Below are 19,368 nucleotides of genomic sequence, written 5' to 3' on the forward strand. Positions count from 1 at the left end.
CTTGAAGATGGCTTCATAAAAAGTTGAAAAGTGTACCTTAACATAATAATAATTTCATAGTTAGAATTTTGGACAACTTAACAATCAAATTATTACTACTAACGCTGGATAGGCCACCAGACGTATCCAATAGCATATACTACAGAATAAGTATAAGTTTTATTTATGGTTTCTCCTTTTGTTTTCAATACTAAAAGTGTTATTTCGTTATAAATAAAATAATAAAGAATCATGTTACATTTTTTTTGGTAACACTTCCTATCTAATACTCGAGATTGGCCTTATTCAGTTTTGTTCTTGTAGATCATGGGTACACATAGATGTTCACATGATTCCCTATCACTGGAGAGCAGTAGCTCAAACTTCAATTTAAAAAAATATAAAAGAGTTGTTCTATGTACCTTTTTTCTTCCATCACGAAAGTTCTTCTTGATCTGTGTCCCAGCAACAAATTTATTTCTCTTTGTTTTGTAGCTCTCATCTATCAATATCAACTCATCTTTCAGGCCCACCTCTAACATTTTCCAATATTTTTATGGGCCATATGTTTTGTCTTATGTTAAATATTTTCTATCCTGTAACTGAAAATTAAAAATTCTCAATCATTTTTCAATAAGATTTGGCAGCTTTAGCCAGTAGTTCTCAGGTTGTCATCCATCTATAGATGATGATACATTGCTTCAAAACTCAAGAATCATCAACAAATGACACTTCTGTTAAAATAATGATTTTATAAAAGATATAATAGGTATACATTGAGAGTGTAACATTTTTTACACTACCAACAAATTATTCACAATTAATTTATTAAATCAATGATAATGATATACTGACAGTGTAAAAATTTACACTGTCAAGGCATAAATTTTAAATTCTTTTATAAATTATTCCTTATAAACTCCTTTACTTACTTTATCACTGTATGGAATGTGCAATTTATGATTCTCACTCATTCTGGAATATATCTAACAACATATTATTTAATTTATTATCTCAAAAAGTCTAAAAATATTCCTATCACAAATCAAATATAAGACTGATTTAATTCTTCACTTATTCTAGTCACCTTACACTAAGTCTGTTAATTGGAGTTGAGTTGAATTTATGAAGAAAAAAAATTCAGTATATAATAATTTAGAGTTAGGACTTAGCAGAGATTTTCTACATTCTCCACTAAAAGTCGAGAACGAGGTAGATCTGCAAACTTAACTAGCACTTACAATACATGTTAAACCATCCTTTTTGTTTGTTGGCCTTTTGTAATTGAATAATAATATCTTAACATCCCTTTTCATTTATTTTTTATTTACACCTTTATTATATTTTAAAACAATTGATAATCTATTATGATTGTTTATAAAACACAAATTTCTAATCTAAAGTTCTTTGTTTTTGTTGTTTTATTGATTTTGGTCTTTAGTTATAAAGTGGGTAGATTTCTTTTGTACTATTAATATATTATCTTTCCAAATAATCAATCTCGAAATGTGTGTTTGTTCCTCTTGGTTAGTGTCGTTCCCTAGATTGAACCTTTAATTTTTTAGTTTTTCTAGCCTTACATCACCACATCAACGTCTTGGTGATAAAATAACTAAATGTTAAAAGGAAAAAAATAAAATGTTTTCTCATATCAAGAAATAATTTATCTCATCCGATCATTAAAACTATGAAATGGGTACTATTTTTTTTTAATTTATAAAAATATTTTTATAAAAAATAATTAAATAGAACATAGGTGGATTTTATCTTCTGCTGTTTTATTCTTTATTGTACAGAAGGAATGTGAATTAAAAGTGATATGAGTTGCAATTATCATTAGGTGTATCAGCAATGACAATGCTTACAGAATCTAAAAATGAAAGCATGAAAATACAAAATACTACATCAAAAACATATTTACAGAGGGAGCTTAATGTAACTCTTCCAAAGGACAAAACTATAATGCTTAGCCACCAAGGGTAAAAAAGATTGAGCAACAAGGAAAATACAAAACTGTATGTGACTAATTAGTCAATGTTAAAGCCTTCACACTTGATAATGATAAAGAAGTGTACCATTTATATGAACCTTTTTCAGTGTGTATTTCGTATATTTAATATAAGATTAAATCAATTTGCCCCTATGGCAGTGAAAAATCTCTTCCCATTCAGATGATGAGATACAACAACCTACAGTTCCAAATGAATGTGATGATGTCTGTGTAACAAAGCCATCCCCATTTTTCAACAAGCAGCATCAAAATCAAATGTCAGAGCCAACACAACTACATTTGATTATGCACATGTAGCTGTCTTCCTGCAATGTTGCTGAAACTCTATGTCATATATTCTGATTGGTCAAGAAACATTAATTCACATGGTCTCTCGTTATATATTATTGAATATTTAAATCAATTGACCAAATAGAACTATAACATTTGTTGTCGTACATTTTGTGACACAAGAGATGTGTTTGAAAAATTTCCGGATGCATCCAAGACAATTTCAAATAGTTCATCAGATCCATCATCATAATCAAATGTAGTTGTAGAACAACTAAGCCTCTGAGAATCATTGTTGTCTTCATAGGCCAAGATGGTAGCAGGGGAATTTACAAGTGGGGCTATAAAGCTTGGATTTGGTGTTCTTTGAGCATTTGCAGGTGCATATTTGAATGCACTTTGTCCAAAATTAACTAAAACCAGAATGTCTATATTTGCAGCTAAGGTTGGACGGAGTGGAGTACCAAAATGTTGTGATTGGCAGTGAAAGACATGCACCAATTCTGAGTCTAATGTGAAGAACACCTTTTTCTGCTTTGGATCAAATCCACAACCAATTACTCTATCAGTTTCAACCCATTCTGCATTCTCTGATTCCGATACAACTTCTTTACCTGTAACCAAGGGAGCAGAAATAAATAGAACAGCAGAACTATAGACAATGTTTGTGTGGAACAATGATATGCTTCACTAATCTTATCCAACACTATGTCATGTCAAAATTAAATAAATTAATTTTTTTATTAATTCTTTTTTAATTTGATGTCATTTGTATGAGACATGGTTTGGGAGTGTACTACCTTAGTTACAAAGTTCAAATTATTATCAAAGTAAATGGTATAAAATAAGAACTTTTTTATGCTCTAGGAGCTCATAAAAATTTATATTGGGCAGTAAGTTTACATTTAACGCGGTTAAATGCAATACTCTTTCCCTATTTACATTATAACTCTCCTTTTAAAAAATTATATGTATCAAAATACAATCACTTTTACCATTAAATAGCATATATGAAATATAAATAATTACATTATATTTATTACTGCTTATATATTTCAATAAATCTTTGACTTTTCATAACAAAATAAAGTAATTTTTTTAATCTTAATATATATTTATGAGTTACAACTTAGCATTAAATAATGATATCAAACATACACTCCATTATTACATTATATTTATTAACGTAAAAATTTGTACACAATCAATGTATCATCCATCATTCTTTGTGTTATTTTTTTAAGAGTCAATTACAGTTAAATATGAATGGTGGATGATGTAATCACCATATTAAACTCTTACATTGTTAGTTCATATATTTTTTTCAGTATTTATTACTCCTTATATTTCAATAAATCCTTCCCTTTTTCACAATAAAATGAATAGATAAGTTTTTAATGTTAAAAATTTTATTGACGAATTGGATAGTTACAACTTAGGATTAAATATTACATATCAAATATATACTTCCATATTACATTATATTTATTAATCCTTATATAATTCAATAAATCTTTCCCTTTTCAAAACAAAATGAAGGGATAAAATTTTAAAGTTAATATATTTTTGGTAAATTGAAGACTTACAACTACTGTTACCTAATATTTTTTAATATGTATGAGTTTTTTGGGTACTATTATATGTATGAGTAGGTAATACGTAAGTTATTATACATAAGAAAGAGAGTATAAAACTATTCAGAAGCCTTATCTAAAATATGGAGAGTAGTAATTACCTAACAAATTTGTGCATCTTTCTTTCTTGAAAATCCAATATACAGGTTAAAATAATAATAATACAGCTAACAGAACTCTGTACTATTACTTGTGTCTAGTTCCGGGTGTCATTTATTTTCATAGATAAATGAATTAGTTATTTAATGTTTAAATGAGTGTAATATGTTAGTGCAAAAATCCAATATACACAATATACCAATTCATTTTTAATGTGTATTATTTATATTTAAAGTAGTCAACAATAATTAAATAATAAATGATATAAAAAATCTTCCACTATTGTACTTATATTCTCTCTATGTAAATAAATATATTTTTTGTTTTTTACCAATCAAGATGAAACCCAGATGGGTGGTACTAATTCATGTCGAATATTGTGTGCTTTTCAGTGTAATTAGAATTAAATTCAGATAGGTTATGCTCCCCTTTCCAAACCATAATTACAAAACAAAAACATTAAGACTGGTGAATTGTGAATCTGTACTGCGCCTATTGGTGTCATCTAATGGCAAAATTTTAGACCTAAATGAATGGAATGGCCTAAAAACCTTCACTGAAAATGGTAAAATAAATTGTAAATATTGAAGATAAGGGTAGATAATTTATTTACCATCAAAAAAGATAGAACCATTGGAGTTGAAACCAATGCTTCCAGGGTAGCTACCAGGAACTCTCATAGGAAAAGCTCCACCTGCTGTTAACCCCAATGAGAACATCACAGATCCACTTTTTCCATTCTCTTTACACCCAAGTTTCATTTCATCAACATTGTCCAAATTACCTTCACCATTTAAACCATCTTCAATGAGGAGCTTAGTTTTCTCTCCTTCTCTTCTCTTTTCAACCAATTCATGATAACCAACATTACAATATAAGATAGTGATTTCAAAATAAGCCTCTTGAGGGAAGGTATAGTTTCCAAAAGGAGGGCCAGGAAGAGGTAGAGAAGTCCTAATTACAGAAGCAATACTCATAGAAGAGTTGTTTGGACAATGAACTCCTTTTAACCCAGAATTGAGTCTTATCTTCTGCATCAACTCATTTGATTCTTGACACATTTCCCAACTTATTCCAGCTTCATTTCCTCTTCCATGATCATCACCTTCATATACTCCTAAAAGGGTTGATCTCTTTGAAGTTGTTGATGATGATATGCAACTCTTGTAATCCATGAAAGCAAATCTAGACCAACCATTTTCTACAGCATCAGCAACTAAGTAAGGATGATCAGCCCAATTGAATAAACGTGTCTTTCCATGAAGCACATAAAAATTGTCTTTGCTAGCACTTCGTTCAAATTGGTGAAGTCTAGAAATTCTTGATTGGAAGATCTCCATTCTTGTCAAAGTATTTGGAAAGTTTCTATGATCTTTCTTCTGATGACACCAACGTAATATGAAAACAATCAAAAGTGTTAAAAAACATCCTATTGAGGCTGCAACCACTGCAACATGTACATGTATCCAATATTCCTTCATCTCTTGTACTCTCTATACCTTTTTTGTTCCAATTTCTGATTATGCAAGGTTGGCCTAGATTGAAATTTTGGGGATAGTTTAGAAGAGAGGTGGAAAAGGAAAAAAATATAATGAAGGAGGGGGGAATTATAAGGGGGCAGTGGAGTATGGTATGGGCGTGGACCAAGACTGGTTCAATCAAAACATGTAGTGCATGAAGATATATTACAAAATAAACCTTGTGAGGTAAATTACAACACTAAATTTTTCCACCTCATATTAGAATGAGAGAAAAAAAAGCATATTTAAAAAATATCAAATTCTACCTTATAATAAATATTATCGGTATTTTAAAATTGAATAAATCATACCAAATAATATTATTATTAGTGTATTAAAAATGAATACATCCTACTAGATAATGTATATTATAAGTTGGTTTAAGAATTCTATCAGTTTTAAAAATATATATAGAATCCTACTAGAGTCTTTCAAAGAAAGTTAACAATTCTTATGTCTCTTCTTTTTATAAGTGAAATATTCTCTAACTCAAAGCTTCACATTTTCAACAATAAATAAACTTTCAATTTTATTCTCTGATAATCATTAAGTCGCTGTTACATGCTACTCAAAGAATGCGTCACATTGACTGCCACATGTCATTTTCCGAAGAATACTTTATTTTTTAATTTATTATAAGTAAATACTAATTACTTTTATTATTTTTATTTTATAAATAATAGTAAATATTCAATAAAAATAATAATAATGAATTTACTAAAAAATCTATAAATGATAATAATAAGCAATCTAATTATACAATTAAAGAAATCGCTGAGTTTAAGAGGATGATTTAGGGTCAATGTTACATATTTTCTCTTTAACTCCTTTTTTATAATAAAAAATTATTAAGGATTAAAAGGATGATACTACTATATTTCACCCCATCAAATTGAGAGGCACACTACTGACACTATAGTGAACATAAGTTTGTTATTTCTCTCTTGAAGTAGGGAAGCAAATAATAATAAATGATGAATTGTCATTTAATTTTATAATAAAAATCATAAGGATTAGAAGAAGGAACACAATTAATATTGTGTTTTCTGTTATTTGAGTTGAGATGTAATGAGTTAGATTCCTCTCCATTAATGAAGAGGTAAGTAGTGAGAAAATACACTAAAAACTCAAAAGATAATGACAATTTGTAACTTTTACTTTGTATTAGAATTACAATTTTGACCTTAAAAATACACTACAAAATATAATTTGTCTCTCCATTAATGGAGAGGAGTCTTACTCAGATGTGATAGCAAACATAAATTATTATTTCCTTATCTCAAGATGGGGAACTATGGAAGTCCTAATTCCAAATGGTACATGAAGATATGTAGGAAGAATATGACTCTTATTAGCGATGAAAATAAATGTACAATATTTTTAGTCCTTTAATAAATAAAAAAATTAAATATCCAAAAAACCCAACGTATAAATCCATATTGCTAATGAGAATACCATATTAGTACCAGTAGATAGGGTACTAATACCCTCAACCAGCCATAATTGACTCATAAACCCCTAAATTTGGTTCAATGGCCAAAACTATCTAAGTTGGGTATAAAGAATTTTTTTGTTTTGTCATAAAAAACGTAGTGACTGCCAGACTAAGTTTTCGGGAGATTATGGAATCTTGTTATTTCCATTATTTTATCCTAATCATGGAAGTCGATAGTCCGAATGCAACAATTTATGTGAATTGCCTATGAGCATCGACTTAAAGAAATATAATGTTGCCTTGCTACATTGTTACAAACTTATAGAGTTCACCACTCAGACTCTAAATCCTCAACCGATCTCACACTCAAGCTCCAACACCTCAAAATCCGTCAAATACTCAAGCTTTAACCCTCAAATCCTAAAAAAGGAGGGTGAACAATTCGCAAATATCACACTACCTCATATTTAGGACGTGCAATACATAATAATTCATGGTATTTTTTTTAAAAAAATGGACATGTTTATGTGTACCTCAAATAAAATGGGCATTATAGGGACACTAATAAGATGACCCATTTTACCACTACAAATTATACACTTCAGGCTTTTATAAAAATATCATATTATCCACGAGAGTTATATCTTATAAACTTAATAATTGTCAAATATACTCAACTTAATGCAATTTCTATGATGTGTTACCAAACGCGCATAGATAAATGTAGACACACGGTTAGAGTAAAACTTAATGTACTAACGCAATAACTCTATTGCCAAACCTAACCAGCACTTTAAGGTTGAGTTATCGTTGGGATTTGAAATTTAATTAATTCAGTAGAACCGACCAGCACTCATCGTTAATAAATGAACGCGTTTGTTAATTTATTCATGACAGGTTAATAATTGTTCTTGATTTTTTTGGGTACATAATAATTGTTCTTGATATTACTTAAAAGAGTTTAATTTCTACCGGTAAATGTAAACAAAATTGAGTGTAACATATATATAAATTATTAATATAAAAATTTACAAATAGTAGTATATTTTTTATCATAATATCTATGAAGTATTAATGATATAACGAAATTGTGAAAATTTCTTAAAATATTAATGTATACATATTTTTCTTTGTATTTTATAGTCAATACATTAATTATCATTCTTATATGTATTACTTTTATATAATTTATTTAAAAATAAAGGATGTACTAACATTTTAAAGACTTTTATATTATTAGTATATAAATATTAAATTCGTTACTTAAGGGGGAAATGAAAATCTTGCACTGCAAACGATATTTTTATATTTTAAGAAATAGTAGAGTTAGTTTTTTAAGATTGAATTTTTTTCTTTTGTATTCATTAGTCAATACATTAAGATACTTCTTATCATAAGCTTGTATTTTAAATGAGAGAAAATTAACCAACAGGTTGCTTCCAATTGCAAGAGCACTTCAAGGAAGCTTGTGGACCACTAGTAATTAATTTGGAGAGATTTTTTCATTAAAAGTAATACTATTAATCTATGCACTGACAATATAAAGATTTATATACAACAATTCAAAATCTATAATTATTTGTATTACTTTTATTCTAAAGTCAATAATAATTAAAAATAAATGATAAATAATACACTGATTATACAAAAACTCTTGCACTACAAGTAAATACATTTTTTTCTCTAAAAATAATTACCAACAACTTACTAATACAGTACCTCCTTTTCATTAAAAAAGTAATATTCATATAATATTTTATAACATCATTTTCGGTAGTTTTTACCTAAATTAAGAAATATGATTAATATTGTTATCATTATTATTTTATTTTTCAACAATTATAAGTATTTTTCCAAAATTGTTATTCATTATTGTCCAATAAATTCTTATAAGGATATCTGAATAATAAAATCAATTAATATATATATAAACTTTTTAAAAATAAACCTATGGAAAAGATCAAAACTATAATATACAAAATCACAATCTCTCTTCATTAGAGTACAGTTCCAAATAATAACCGGGGTGCTTTTTATGGAGGACATTTATTGTCCTACTTTTTATGTATTATTATTTTTATTATTTGAATAAATATTATTTAAATTAAAATTATAATTATTAAATATTTTCTGACCAATTATATCTCGTGGCATCTAAAGTGGCACAAAACAGTAGGACAACAAATATATTTCTCATATATGCGAGTTGGATGTCATTTATCTGATAAAGATCAATTGTTCACAAACATGTCTCATGTTCTGTCCCAAACAAATCATAATATGTCGTATCAGTTAAAAAATTAAACATTCATGACTTTTTCTATTTTTCATTATGATTTTCTTTTATTTGCAATGACTTTATCTATTTTTTATTATTATTTTATTTTATTTGTAATAAATTTTATTAATTAAAACGAAATTAAAAAACAATTGATACTTATATCCATAAAAATTTAGATGTTAATAAAGAAGAAGATAATTAGATGGATGCTAGACTCACTCCACAGAAGAGAAGGAAAAGTTATGGAAAGGAGACAAGATAATAATTTAGGACGGAGTTGATAAAAATAAGAAAGTTATCCATCATCTACCTATTGTATTTTGAATGTTCAAATAAGAAAGTTATCCATAAAAAGTGAAAATAAAAATAACAATAAATATTAATCTATTTTTTCCTTCTAGATTATACTGTTAGCCTTGCTTGCTTTTTCCTTCTAGATGATACTTACGTGTTTTTGACACTTAAGTAACCAATTCTAAATCAATAACCCATGTTAAACCCAAACCAAAATCCACAGTTTTATATTTGCTAAAGAAAACTGCAGCTTATATTTATCATGATAAATTGTATGTTTTAATTTTTAAAACAAGCTTCGAATATGGCCTCACTAATTGTCTTCCAAGTTCCAACATTCTATTGCATTTGTTAAAACTTTCAAGTGCGAGTCCTATGCCACTAAGCGCACCAAACATCATGATCCATTGTTTTATCATTTATGTTAACCACTGATTGTGGTTGGAGAGAAAAACATTTCCACATGTGAATTTTGTCTTGTTCGACGAATAATGGTTCTTCCAGATGGCAAACTCGTTGTTGAGGGAAGCACTTGAATATGGCCATGGTGAAGCCAAATCAATACAAAATCATATTATGAAAATACAAAACATGAATATAGAAATCTGTAAAAAAAAACGCTTGAGACGCATTTTCTGTTGCATGTATTTAAGTGATGAAATTAATTAGGAAGTAAGATATATAAAAGTGGAATAAAATATGGGGTGGCCGGTGTAAACATTAAGATACGTGAGTATCATTCTCTGGCCGAATAATTTGACGATGATACATAATTAATTTGCCTTTTCATATTGATACAATTGAGAAAGGTGGACATCTTCATTTAAATTACGAGTTCTTTTAAAATTTATTTTTAGGATTATAGTTGAGGGTTTAAAAGTAGAAATAGTTGTATAAAATTTAAATAGTTAAGGTTTTGTAGGTACTTTTTCTTCACAAAATATTGTAAACACTCGGTTTTAATCAGAATAGTAGTGATAATAATGGACAACAATGGAAGTTGTGATTTTAGTAGGTAATTAACAGGTTTTGAGGTGTTTAGTGATGAGGATAAAATAGTGATAAATATAATAAGAAAGCTAAATAGAATTAGATGGAGTATGAGCACGAAGATTGATTATCATATCTAAGGTTTGTATACCATAAAATTAATAGATAATGACATGATATGATATAATTTATTTTGAAATGGTAAATTTACTATTATTTCATGATTCATATAATTATAAGATATGTTTTTGCTTACCGGTTGCAGTGGAGTACGAATCCTCTCCAATAATAGAGAGAGAAATAGTTGAAAAACAAAAGAAAAACAATATGTTATGACATTTATATCCTTTTATATACAATTAAATTACAGTTTTGAGAGAGTCCTTGTGGTGCAGGAAATAGTGATAATATCAACAATGAAGATGATATGATATAATGTAGTTAAGTTGATGCCAGTAGTGAAGCTATGCTTATGATGACAAGGTGTTGTATAGTTAAATAGGAAAAATGTATAACTTTATCATACTTTTTTAATTTGATGGAAAAAAAATACTTAAAATACTTATTCTTATTGTTTCACCAAATCATAAATTAAATAAATAGTAAAACAATTTATCTTATTTATTTGATCTCTTATATGCTAACCACCAGACAAGCTTGTAATTGACTTGTGCATAACTTATGCATCAATGTATAAGAAGTTGGGAAAAATTTAAACATAGCTTTTGTTTATTTAAACCCATAAAGAGATGTCTATTAGAATAAATTCAGTTAGTCAAGTCTTTAGACATGATTACATGAATTATGGGTTTGCCTTATATATCTCATAGCGTGTTTTAATTATTTCTCATTAGTTGTTGCATTCAATAAGAAACAAAAAAGGTGAAGATACTTAAAAAGTTATTGGTGCGAGGTCAATGCCTGTGCGCAAAATTGAGGCACGAGATGCCAAAATTGGCGGCACAAGTCAAGAAGTTTCCTTTTGCTCTTATTATTATTAACTATTAATTGTTGTGGGAGATCGGTTCGACCAGGGGAGAGTCTAAGGGCCATGATCATATTATGTTAAACTATTCTGGCACATAATTAAGTTTCATAAGATGATGGTAAATGTTGAACAGTTCTCTTGTGTATGAAATAGGCTTTGTTAATATAGGTCAAGTTTATTTTGATAATCTCTACCTCTCGAAAATAATGAATCTTTGGCTCTTAGTTATGAAAAAATTCGCCAAAAAATTATTGTACCTCGAGATAGATATTGTGAAGCAATAGGTAACCTTAAAAAAACTGGCATTAATACACAACAACACGTCTACATTTATGTGTTTTCATATCATTTATTACTAAAATTTAATCGGAAATAAATTTTTAATGTAGTGGGAAAATTTTATTGGTTGTCTATATATATATACATGTTTCTATACAAGTCTTTATCTCAACCATGATAAAGAGAAATTATTGTTTGCCCTTAATAGTATTAATAACGATTAAACTAAGTTAAAGAGTATATGTCATATTGATAATGATCATCATATAAGTCCACGATTAAAATTAGGAGCATGTGCTATAAAATTAAGTGCGTGAAAGATTCAAATAATTATTAATTAAGTGGTTAAGAGAACCAATTTAATGACCATTTTAAACTTTTAAAACTTATTAGGTAATATTTTCCTTATAAACTAACTTGGTTATTATAGCATGTTGGAGGACTAATTTAACAATTTACTTAAGATCATACATTTATTAGAAGTGAATGGTTTGTCCAATACTCTCAAACCATGCAATAATTTATTTTTAATAGGTAGTATTGGTTTAACTTACCAAGTTACGAGTCAAGGGCTAAAAGAGGTTAAGAAGGTCATATGACTAGGGCTAAGGCCAAATCAGGGTCCTACAAGATCACAAAGGACTCAATTGACCGTGGAGACTACATGGAGGAATGACATTTATGTCCCAAGTTATTATTCCGCTTAATTTTATTTGCATAGATTTAAATAAATGAGAATATATTCTCATGAGTAGTCTTAGGATTTAATTATGTCTTTGGAAGTTTATTTTATTTGAGTATTTCCATTTTGTTTCAATAAATAATGGGAGGGTTGAAAATTTGTTATAACATGGTCCAATTGTCATTGTTTAGACATAGCATGGTTAAGATAAGAAATATGTCCAAGCTAGTACATAGTTTTCAAACAAGGCATGAAGCAAGGAAGGAGCAAGCAAGACACGATTCTAGGAATTCATATTCCAAGTTGTCATCAATCAGCATGGATCAAGGAAATATATATTATGAAGATATTAAAGTATGATTCGGTTAGCCAACTCCGAACAAGGAAGGTCAATTCAGTTAAGTAATTCAAATAGAAGTTATTGTGAAGATATGGAGATAATGTGAAGATAATTCTCTTAACTCCATCCAACCAAGGAGATCGAATATTTATTCATTCAGATTCCAGCCCCCCTAAAATCAAGCTAAGGCCAAATCTATCAACAAACCTGATTCTAGGAGTTGCTTGCCTATTTTGCTTAAAGATAATGTGAAGATTAAGCTGAATTAATCATCACAAATTCAGCCAGCAACGAGTTATTTTGAATTTGCAACCTTTGACATTGGAGATCAAACAAAACGTGGAGATCAAGTCAAGCAAACAATTTCAGTTAAATTAACCTGATTTGATGCACATGATCAATTAGGATATTATCTACATGATTAATTATGAATTTTTATTATTTCAAGTTAATTATGAAATTAGACTTAGTCTTTTATTTTTAATTTTCGAATTTTTATTTTATGCATTTTTTGTGGAGCCCTTTTTGGTCAGCCAACTTTATATGTACTGGAGTTGTTTTCATTAATAAATTAAGTTTATTTTGAATTAATTCTAAGTTGAGTTGTGACTCCTAAACCCTAACCTTGGCCGTGGCCAATACCTTTGTTCTTATCAAGCATCATTGCTTATGGCGGGCCTCCTAGACTTATCAAGTTATCATAACTTGTGGCGTCTTCCCCCTTTCATTCTTTTCCACATTCTTCATCATCAACCTATCCAATCTGTCCACAAACCTCCATACTCACAAAAACTGAACCCACAACTCTCAAACAGCCACAAAGCCTACCATTTTCACATAAAGCCTGAACCTTTAACACCTATCACATTATCCCTAATTCCTACAACTGTTCTGCAACCAAACTCTACAAAACCCTAGCCTACATAATCAAATTGAACCCTTAATTATAATCCTAAACCAGGCACCAACCCTAGCCTATATTAACCAACTAAATCAAACAAAAAGTGACCAAAAACGTTAAATATTTCCTAAACCGAATTCTGTTGAAAAAAAAAATCAAATTTTCAAGCTTAAAACGATCCTAAAACAAAGGCAGTCCTAAGAGGTTGTCATTATTTTATATGTAATTTTAATTATACATTTTATCCTTATCTCAATAAAAAATATTCACTTTGGTCCTTATATAAAAAACACTTACTTTTGTTCCCTTGTCTTTTTAAAATTGTTTTAAGTTAGATCTTTCATAATGACAATATTAATCTCCTTATCTCCTCCTCCTTTATCGCCAGGAAGGTCAAGGAAATTACTTAAGAGACAACTACAATTATTTTCTCTAAACTCAATAAATTATCATCAACAAAACGTTGGAAGGAGCCAAAGAGAGGAAAAGAAGAAAAAATAAAGAAAAGAGAGAAAGATAAATGGAAATCAGAAAACAAAACAAAATTCTGGTGAGACAAAGAAATACTCTGTATTTCAATCATCATCAATGCAAATCTAACATTATTTTGAAAGAAGACTATCTTGAAACAGTTTAAAATGAAAACATATAAAAAATATTTTAAATAAATTATGAAGGTGAAACTTATTATAAAAGTAAATGAAAAATTATAACTAAGCCTTATGTTATATTCACCAAAATACCATAACAAATGATATTGCACTACTTTAATATTTTACATATAACATTAAAACTATAAATTATTTAACTTTAATTGGGTTGGGCCGAGAAACCAGTTCATTGAAAATCTTTGATCTGGATAAAATATCTGGCAACCCAACCACATATCTATCTCAACAAAAAAACGTGGCAACCAACGTAAGGGAGCAAAGAATGAAGAATATTATATTTATACATTGTCAGTGTAAAAGTTTATACAATTATTTAATTATTTATCATTCATTTGATATATTTTTATTAAAGAGTCCATGATAATGAAACATGAATGGTGGATTATGCAGTAACAATGTATTAATCTCATACACTATGAAGGTATACATCGTTTTCTTAGCCATGAATCCCCTCACACACTACATTGCAATTGCAATACACTTCCTCCCTACTCCTACTCTCAATTACACAACCACCACACTCTCATTTTAAAAACCCCAACAGCAACATATTCTATGTTGTCAAATCTCATCAATCGAAATTGACATGGTTCAAAACTCCCAAGGCATCAATCGAAATTGATATAAGGAAAGGTTTATTTATGGGAATGATAAGTATAATGAGGCTTGTAGGTCTTTACTTAAGCCTAAGGTTCGGATCCAGATTAAAAGCACTAGTAATATATGTTGTTTCATAAGCATTTTGGTAGACATGTCACAATATGGTGAATATAATATGAATTTTGCTATTTTTTTTTACTTCACTGATAGCACAGAGTGGAATAAAAGAGAATTTGTGTTGCAAATGCCTTGGCTCTTTCTTTTGGAGTATAAGTTGGTTATGCTGATAAACTAGATGGAAGCTTATAAGCCACTAGACATTGGAAGCTTATAAGCTAGTAGACATTGGAAGCTTACAAGCTAGTTTGGCTCTACTGACAATTGAGCTCAATGATTAAAAATGTGGTCCATAATAAGTAATGTGGCTAATAGTGCACTGCAATTGCAGTATGATTGAAATTCACAGCAAAAACTGAAACAATACAGTGCTATGGATGCAAGGAAACGAATTTGTAGTGACAAAATTGCTTTTATCTTTCCTTTTTTTGCTTTCAAATTCAACTTTCATATCATAAAAGATATTAAAGTCACCAACAAATGCACCTAACCAAGATAGACCTCCCATGCAACATAGCCAAGCCAAAAGCATAATTGATCAAGCCAAACTCAAAATCCATCGAGCAATAGCACCACTTGACCGAGGGAAAACCAATGTTGACCGTTGAATTGTGACTTGTGACCGAAGAAACAAGAAGCCCATGCACCACAATGCATCGCCCACCATGCATCAGCCTAAGGCTCAACTCAACACTCTGACTGTAGCACACAGGCCTTAGCGCATGATTTCTGACCGAGGTGCCCAGGGCCTGGTGCGTCAAAATCTGACCGAGTCTACTGATCTGGGCGCATTATGACCGAGGATGCCCAGGCGCTATGCATCCCGGGCGCACCATTTTATGGTTAGCCATGGCACCTCATTTTCTTTTGGGCTGAGCCTTTTTCCTTTTTAGGCTTTTCTTGTTTATCTACCTTCAAGATGCTTCTTAAAAGAATTTTGTTATAGGCTATTATGAGTTAAGTTGGCTTCTAAAGTGGTTAGTAGTTAGTTGCTTGCTCTTGAAGTAACAAACTACTACCCTTCTCTCTTGTATATATAGAAGTGCTTGTTCACTTCTTAATCAATGAAAATAAGAATCATGAGGTCTTTCATTCAAAAAAGCAACATGGTATCAGAGCCTTCAGTTTGAAGGTTCTGATCACCACTTCCGTTACACCATAAAGCCAAGAATCTGGCTAAGCAAAAGCAAGACCTACACAATTTCTTCCATTCTCTAACAATCAAAGAAACATGGCAAATTCACCTATTGACGAGTCAGAAAGGGAGTCTCAACCAGTCTACAATAGCAATGATTTGAAGAACCCGTTTTTCCTTCACCCTGGAGACAACTCAGGTTCAATGATAGTAACAACACCACTAGATGGCTCTAACTACCAATCATGGAGCAAAGCCATGAGGAGGGCCCTCCTCTCCAAGAACAAATACAAGGTCGTAGATGGCACGATACTTGCACCAAGAAGGTCTGACCCAGAGTATGACACATGGGAGCGCTGTAATACCATGGTCATATCATGGATAACTAGATGTCTCACATCAGAAATCTCAGAAAGCATCATCTACATTGAGAATGCTCAATATCTATGGCTGGACCTAAAAGATAGATTTTCGAAAGGGGACTACTTTCGAATGTCTGACCTCCTTCAAGATCTACACTCCATCAAGCAGGGTGACAGAACTGTCTCCAAGTACTTCACAGACTTGAAGACACAGTGGGAAGAGCTTGAAGCCCTGAGACCTTTGCCATACTGTGTGTGCGAACCCAGATGCAAATGTTGGGTCCTTGACAAAATGAAGTCATATCGAGAAAATGAGTATGTAATATGCTTCCCAAAGGGCCTTAATGAAGAACTTAGCACATCAAGATCACAAATCTTCTTGATGGAACCTGTGCCTAACATCAATAAGGTGTTCTCCCTAGTCATACAGTAGGAAAGGCAACAAGACCCATGCACAATTAATTCCAAGACTCTGTTCAATAACTCAAACTCAAGGAATCAAGGCACCTTTGGTGATAACACACAATCTTGGAAATCAAGAAACTCAACACCCAGGGGAGGTACCACTCAAGGCAGAGGCAGAGGATCATGTAGGTCCATAAAGACAAATAATGTCAAGGTATGCACTCATTACAGAAAAGAAAGGCACACAGTGGAGACATGCTACTTTAAGCATGGATTTCCACCAAATTGGCAGCAAGACTCTTCAAGACTGCCAAGCAATGTGATAAACAATACTGTCAGTGAAGACTTGGCACAACAAAGCACGAATAATCAAAGGCTTGGCTCACAAGTTAAAGGAACCAAGAATTACAAATTTGGAGCAAAACAGTATGCACAACTGGCATCCCTGCTGAAGGACTGCATTGAGACAAATGAAGAAAACAACCACAATGTCAACCAATTGAGCATCATGCCAACCCACCTAGACAGTGAGCCACAAGATGATCAAGAAGTATCAGGTAATATCTCTCCTTGGGTTTTGGACACTGGTGCTATAGACCATGTCTGTCCAAATTTGAGTGAGTTCACCTCTTACCACTCAATTAAACCCATCATCATTGGCCTGCCAAATGGGTCAACTACCTTGGCAAAGGTTGCAGGGACCATTATAATCTCTGCCCCAATTATATTACATGATGTCCTACATGTGCCAGATTTCAAGTACAACCTGATTTCTGTCCAGAAATTAACAAAATCTATGAATTACAAACTAATTTTTGATGTTTTGCGATGTTGTATCCATGATATGACTACCTTGAGGACGATTGGACTTGTTGAATTGAAGAATAGCTTATACATGATCAAAGGGAACACATGGGCAAGGAATAAAGGCTATGTCAACATAGCACACACTGACCCCTGTTTTGACTTGTGGCACTTTAGGCTAGGACACCCTTCTAGTGATGTTTTAAACTCTATTTGTAAAAGATACTCCTACATAAAGCATGATCCTACTATGGTTTGTGAACATTGTCACTATGGTAAACAAAGTAGGCTCCCCTTCCCTAGTAACAACAATAGGTGTGATCATATATTTGACCTTGTCCACATGGACATATGTGGGCCCATTGGGGACACATCCCTGCATGGCAACAAGTACTTCCTAACTGTTATAGATGATCACTCTAGGCACACCTGGATCTTCCTCATGAGGGCCAAAGGAGAAGCCAGAGGCCTCATGCAGGACTTTGTTAAGCTAGTAGAAACCCAATATGGGAAGATAGCCAAAGCCATAAGGAGTGACAATGGAGTTGAGTTCCAAATTCCTGCCTTTTTTAAAGAACATGGCATGATATACCAAACCTCTTGTGTAGAGACCCCCCAAAAAAACTCAGTTGTTGAGAGAAAGCATAGACACCTTCTCAACATTACTAGAACTATCTTATTTCACTCTGATCTACCCAAGATATTTTGGTGCTATGCTGTCCAACAAGCCACCTACCTCATAAACAGAATGCCTAGCCCATCCCAACAACACAAAACACCCTATGAACTCCTACATAACAAACCACCAACCTCCTAGAAATAAGAGTTTTTGGGTGCTTGTGTTTTGCCTCTACTCTTACCCAGCAAAGGACCAAACTTGATCCTCGGGCCATAAGGAGTATCTTTCTTGGCCATAGACCTGGAACCAAGGGATCTGTACTGTATGACTTGAAGAGCAGAGAAATATTTCTCTCCAGAAATGTGATATTCCATGAAAACCTCTTCCCCTACAAAGGGCAAGATCATAAGGATCACCTTAATAACCAACCTAGTAAGGATCACCCTGATGCAGATGGCCTTGATCTCTCCCTCTTGGACACTCCTTACCCAAACCATGAGGAAGAAAACGACCAAGCCAGTGAAATAGTGATCTACCAATATAGTTAGCTTCTTGACATTAATCCTAGTCCTCGGGAGAAAAGAAGATCCACTAGAAGTAGGTTCCCACCCTCCTACTTGAGGGATTACCACTGTAACCTTTTTAGCCAAAATAAATATGAGTTTGAAAAGAATGTCAATCATCCCTTATCATATGTCCTATCCTACAGTTCCATACCATCCACTCAACTTGACCATACCTTGGCTATCTCCACCAATATAGAGCCTAAAACTTATAGCCAAGTAGTGAAGTCTAGTAATTGGATTAAGGCTATGCAAGATGAGCGTACTGCCCTCGAAATAAATAGAACTTGGAGCATAGTGGACCTCCCTGCAGATAAGAACCCTATTGGGTGCAAATGGGTCTACAAAATCAAATACAACTCCAATGGCAATATTGAGAGGTACAAGGC

The 19,368-nt window shown here is 31.4% G+C and overlaps 1 protein-coding gene across 2 annotated transcripts; it reads right to left on the minus strand.

Moving 5' to 3' along the window:
- On the minus strand, positions 2,088-15,298 carry LOC109350351. Of its 2 annotated transcripts, none has more exons than XM_019591591.1 (3): positions 15,289-15,298; positions 4,607-5,484; positions 2,088-2,874 (listed from the first exon to the last, which is right to left on the minus strand). In XM_019591591.1, exons 2-3 carry the CDS (start codon positions 5,472-5,474, stop codon positions 2,408-2,410), a joined length of 1,335 nt encoding a protein of 444 aa, XP_019447136.1. In that variant the 5' UTR covers positions 5,475-5,484; positions 15,289-15,298; the 3' UTR covers positions 2,088-2,407. The 2 variants fall into 2 exon arrangements, with proteins under 2 accessions (XP_019447136.1, XP_019447138.1); XM_019591593.1 differs by lacking the exon at positions 15,289-15,298 and adding an exon at positions 5,512-5,689 and having other exon boundaries at positions 4,607-5,481.

The sequence above is a fragment of the Lupinus angustifolius genome, chromosome LG06 (assembly GCF_001865875.1).
Source record: "Lupinus angustifolius cultivar Tanjil chromosome LG06, LupAngTanjil_v1.0, whole genome shotgun sequence".
Lineage (NCBI taxonomy): Eukaryota > Viridiplantae > Streptophyta > Magnoliopsida > Fabales > Fabaceae > Lupinus > Lupinus angustifolius.